Raw genomic sequence first — 5718 nt, 5'->3', positions numbered from 1 at the left:
ACGCCCTATAGCAAAATCCTCTCAAAAAAAAAAAAAAAGGTTTCATATATACTTTATATTCATAGTCTTTATAAAGCTAATTTTATACAACATTTTTATACTGCAGCATTTTGACTGCAATCCATCACAAAATTCCTGTCACCCTTCGAATTTTTCTCTAATGGTGTCATGTCAGCACTGAAAAACTTTTGGATTTTCAGATTAGGGATGCTTGACTTATACTAATATTTAGTTACATTTTAAGCCCCAAACTCCTGAGCCAAAGTTTTCTCAACTCTAAAACAGCACAAACAACAGGCAAATGTCAATTCTCTAAAGATATTAAATAGCATCATTATAGCACATGGTAACTTAGCATTCAACTTTCTAAAGCCAGTCTGTTCCTCAGTTTCTTGCATCGTGTACTATCTTTTTACCCCTTTCAGGGATTGGACCTGGTCAATCATTCAATAAAAGTTTATAGAACAGAGGTCTAGAACTATTTTCACATCAAGTATTGCTATAGATGAGAAAATTACATTTCCAGGGCCCCCTAAACACATGGTGTAAAAAATCACCTTAGATTCTTTGGGCCCAGGTTTCCAGTCTGCAGACCTATGCCACAAATACCTTCCCCCTCTCAGACACACACACTATAGATAGGTAAATAAACAGACAGATTTAAGGTTTTTTCCATACCTTTCCACATCGGATTTCCTTGGCAGTCTAAGAAGGAAAAAAGAAAGACGTTGATTAAATATATACAGATATTCATTTAAATGTGGTAATGGTCCTTATTTTGATTTTATTAAATTTATTGTTTCAGAAAAACTGGGTAAATAGCTCACACAGGCTCATGTGGCTACATACTCGTTTTTTAAGGGAGAAAGCAACCAAAGAACATTTTTCTCCATTCAAAATGCTTCAAAGAGTATTGCATGAGCCTCCAGCATTTAAAAAGCCAAAGTCTGAACGTGCTGGTGACACGGTGATTAAGGCGGCTGGATCCAAGGTGGTCAACTGCATGGTTCAAGTCTTGGACTCGGTGGCTTGAAAAACACGCCGGGCACATGTGTGCATGCATTAACTCCTAAGAGGAGAATAGAGGAGAAGGGGTTGCAGTGTAGCCACCCCCCAAATGGTGCTTTCTCACCTTTCTGCTCTGTCTCCAGCGAGCACACACACCCTATAGCAAATTTTTAAACTAATGTAAAAATTTTCAAAAGCCCAAGTTTTACATTAGCATACTCTATCACAGAGAAAATTTAAGACACAAATGGTCACAGTGCAGGAATACTATTCAATACTTGGTTGCCAGCATCTGCATATCCAATGGCTACCTTGCTTCCAAGCAATAATTCTTCCACATTTTGTTATCTGCAAGAATTATTATTATTTGTTGTTGTTGTTGTTATGATGGGCAAAGCTAGAAGCTAAGCACACAAAAACCCAGTGTCAGTCAAGTTTGACAGTTAATTAGGATGTTGTATGGTGGTTAGATGAAAAAATCTGTATTACTTTTACACAATTCCAGTAGGGTTTTGATTAACTTTGTGCTAGTTTTCCAATTTTGTTATCTGGAAGAATTATTATTATTTGTTGTTGTTGTTGTTATGATGGGCAAAGCTAGAAGCTAAGCACACAAAAACCCAGTGTCAGTCAAGTTTGACAGTTAATTAGGATGTTGTATGGTGGTTAGATGAAAAAATCTGTATTACTTTTACACAATTCCAGTAGGGTTTTGATTAACTTTGTGCTAGTTTTCCAATACTGATAGCTACTAACCAATGGCAACTTTTTCCCTGGTAAATTATCGCTTAATTAACACTCTTTTTTTTCATCCATTGATTCTTAAAAAGGCCCTGATCTTTCTCCTGAATCACTGTATTATTATCTCATGGTCCAAGATTTGATGGCCTGAACAACTATCACACTCCCCCACATCTAATCAATTCTTAAAGCATACCCAGTCACTTAGATCCTCTTCTCCCACCTGCGAGCCATGGAAACAGAAACATTAAAACCACTTCAGGGACCAGCAGTTAGCGCAATGGCTATGTTGCTGGACTCCCACGCAGTCGACTGCGGTTCGAGTCCTGGACCTGGTGGCTTAAACTCATGCCAGGTGCATGTGCGTGCCCAAGATCCCAAGAGGAGACTGGAGGAGAAGGGATTGCGGCATGGCCATCCCCCCTGGGGGATGATTTCTCGCTTTCTGTCTCTCTGTCTCTCTCTGTCTTTCTGGCAAGCGCACACACCCTATAGCAAACAAACAAAAACCAAAAAATCCTCTCCAAAACCACTTCCAGATGTACAAGGTACAAAGGGTGGCTATTAAAATGAGTTCTGGTTTGTGGTTTATCTACTATTCTTAGGGAACACAGAGGGATGGAAACTGGAGTTCTGATCATGGTCATCTAGCAGGGGCTAGAAGGGGTTAGTGGCTGGAAGGACCAGCAGCCCTAGAAGGATGAAGCAGAAATTAAGGCCCTATTAGAAGACTGCAAATAAAAGCAGCCCCCCTGTCAAGTTCCTCAGCATACTAAAGCTCCTGAGAACATTCTCTGGGAAGCCATAGGCCTTGTCCGAGAGAGAGAGAGAGAGAGAGAGAGAATGATAGATAGGAAAGTAGAGCCTTTGGGGTTAGAAAGAACAGGATTCGATAGTTCAGCTCTTCCCCCATGCTCCAGAGACCCTAAAAAGCTCATCTCATGTCACAGGTGGTATCATTTCAGGGACAAAGGACTGGCTTTGTTACCTGTCTCTCCTTTCCCTCAACTCCTCCTAATCTGTTTTGTGTTCCTTTGTGGATGGAAATCACTATTTGGAGTAAAAGCCTTAAAATCTAAAGAGTGAACGCATAGAAACTTATTTACACCAAAGTACAATAGGACAAGCTGACATGACAAAGATCCTGGTAGTTTCTGTTTTTAATTAAAAAGAGGTTAAAAAAAAGAAAAGTAGCACCAAAGTTCATAAAGTCAAGGCAGAAATAAACCCTAAGATCTAAGATGAAAGAATGTATATGTCAGGTGAGAGGAGGGTAGACAAGTAGGAGGGGAAAGAACAAACAAACAAATAAAAAACCAGATGGCCTAGCTATGGTAACACTGACAGTCAAGTGCCACAGCATGAAATTGGAGCCATACAAGGCCCTGGGTTGAGTTGCTGGGCCTACCTTAACATTCTGGGTGCACCCATGATCCTGACTGGCTAGAAGGCTCTTGGGTGTCTTGGTGTCTTTATCTTTCATGATAAATAAATAAACTTTAAAAAAAAAAAAAAAAGGAAAAGAAAGGGAAAAAAAAACAGACACCAGGAGGTAAAATCAAAACAAATTGTCTAGGCTGTCCTTTTCACCTTCGATAGTGTAACAAACAACAAATGTTGCAGAAAAAAAGTAACTGTATCCCTAAAGACTCTTACAAAGTGTAACTGGAACACTGGGGCTGTAATAACACTGCTAATCCTAACAGTTTCCACTTGGAACAAGATAAAATACACTCTTGAAGAACTTAGACAGTTAAGTTTGGCTACTATATATCAAAAATGAAAAAGTTACTTTATATATGTATCAGGAACAGTAAGATTTTCAAGTTTCTTTATCTTAGTCAAAATAGAGAGCACGTGTGTGAGTACCAGAGGAAAAAGAGAGAGAAGCTCCTGCAACAAGGTCTTGTGGGGCTACAATCCCCTTGCCCCCAGACCTCCAACTCTTCAGGATCTTGGGCACACACCCGACTGATCTTCAGGTGTGGCTGGCCATGTAGCAGTTCGGTTTGCTACTGACTGCACCACCAAGCTGGGCCAATAATGACTTTTCCTATTAAATTCTCCAGATTTGCAATGACAATTCTAAAATTTCATTCATTCATATATTACTTTTTAAAGAATTATTTAACTTTATTTATTCATTTATTTTACTTTAATTTGACCAGAGAGAGAGGGAAAGCGAGAAAGCAAGTCACCAGGTCTGGGACTCAAACCATGGTCAACCATGTGGGACTGTCTAGCGCCTTAACCACCACGTCACCTGCTGTCCTCTCATTCATATATTAAATCAATAAATATTTAGTCAATCCCTGTGTTCCAGGCATTATTCTAGGCTCCATGGAAAGTAGCAAACAAATAAAAACCCCTGTCCTCATGGAGCTTCTGTTTCAGTGTACGTGAGGGTCTTGGGGAGAAGCAGACAGAAAATAAACTGATGTCAGGTGGTAATAAGTGCTGTCAAGGGGAACCAGCAGGTGATGTGGTGGTTGAGGAACTGGACACTCCCACATGGCCAACCATGGTTCGAGTTCCAGACCTGGTAGCTTGCTTTCTCATTTTCTCTCTCTCTCTTTTTCTCTCCCTCTGGTCATATTAAAATAAATGAATTAATAAATAAAATGAAATAAATAAGTGTTATCAAGAAAAATAAAGCAGTGAATAAGAAGGATAAAGAGGTGGGGTACTATTTTATGGGTCGTTCAAGAAAGTCCTTCTGATAAGTTATAGATGAACAAAGACCAAAAGGTAATGAGAAAGCAAACCATACAGATTCCCAGGGGAAGAGCAAAGGCTCTAAGGTGGGAGTATGCTGGGCATCATCGAGAAACTCCAACAGGCCAGCTGCCTTGGTGCAGCAGTAATGCAACACTCTACAATGCTGAGGCCACATAGGAAGGTCCCGAGTTCACACCCCAAGGTCTCCCTAGGCATGACAGGTATGCACACATGCCTGTGATCCTGGCTGGTTGAGGCTGGGGGTAGTATCATGGCAAGAAGACACTGGTAGGGATGCCTGGCTCTCTTTTCATGGAACGAATAAATAAACTTAAAAAAAGAAAAGAAAAGAAAAGAAGCATCAAGAAGGGTAGTATGGTTGGAACAGAATAAGCAGGGAGGAGAGTTTTAGGGCATGAAAGTTTTAGGACAGAAAGTTAGAGAGATGGAGAGAGGGCATAGACGGTAAAGGTAACATGACAGTATTTCCTGGTTTGCCCAAAGTAATCTCACTTTATGCCTGTTGTTGTGACACTATTAACCTTTGATGCTCAAAACTGTCCTGGGTTAGAACATCAATTTTAAGGAATCTCTCTGTATAGGTGATCATTAACGTTTTTTTAAACCCAAGTAAAAAGGGAAAACACTGGATGGTTCTGAACAGAGGTTTTAAAAGGATCATTCTGGGACCAGCAGGTGGTATGGTGGCTAAGGCACTGGACAATCTCACATGGCAACCACGGTTTGAGTCCCAGACCAGGTGGCTTGCTTTCTCATTTTCCCTCTCTCTCTCTCTCTCTCTGGTCAAATTAAAAAATAATAACAATAATAAAATTAATGATTTTTTTTAAAAGGATCATTCTATGTTAAGAAGAAACCGTAGAGGGGCAGCGGCAAGCGTAGCAGTAGAGTGACCAGCAGTGAGCAGACTACTGGAGTAACACCAACAAAGGATTAGGTGGCTTGGACCACCACTCAGTGGAAGTACTACGTAGAGGTTGGACTTTGAAGTCAGAGATGACAGGACTTGGGGATGTACTGGGTACAGAATGAGAACAATGAGGAGTCAGGAATTACTCTGAAATGTTTGGCCTGAGCAAAAATGGCCATATTGTTGGTAAAACAGGAATTTCAAAGGGTGGTTATTTGGGGGGGAAGGCCTGTTAGGTGGAATCAGGAGTTTGGTTCTAGACTTGATATGCTGAAATGCTCAAAAGATACTAAAATGTAGGCATCTGGATAAAGAGCACG

At 40.4% G+C, this 5718-nt stretch overlaps 1 protein-coding gene across 2 annotated transcripts in view; it reads right to left on the bottom strand.

Moving 5' to 3' along the window:
* Positions 1 to 5718, bottom strand: part of MED14 (mediator complex subunit 14) — an 87929-nt gene that overhangs the window by 80453 nt on the left and 1758 nt on the right. For both annotated transcript variants that reach the window (XM_006148886.2, XM_027772029.1), the window contains exon 2: positions 679 to 705. In XM_006148886.2, the coding sequence (XP_006148948.1) occupies positions 679 to 705 (27 nt within the window). The remainder of the gene's footprint in view (positions 1 to 678; positions 706 to 5718) is intronic.

Source organism: Tupaia chinensis, unplaced genomic scaffold (genome assembly GCF_000334495.1).
Source record: "Tupaia chinensis unplaced genomic scaffold, TupChi_1.0 Scaffold000248_2, whole genome shotgun sequence".
NCBI lineage: Eukaryota > Metazoa > Chordata > Mammalia > Scandentia > Tupaiidae > Tupaia > Tupaia belangeri.
Note: the sequence above shows the minus strand (reverse complement) of the source record. Positions and strands in the feature narration are given on the sequence as shown.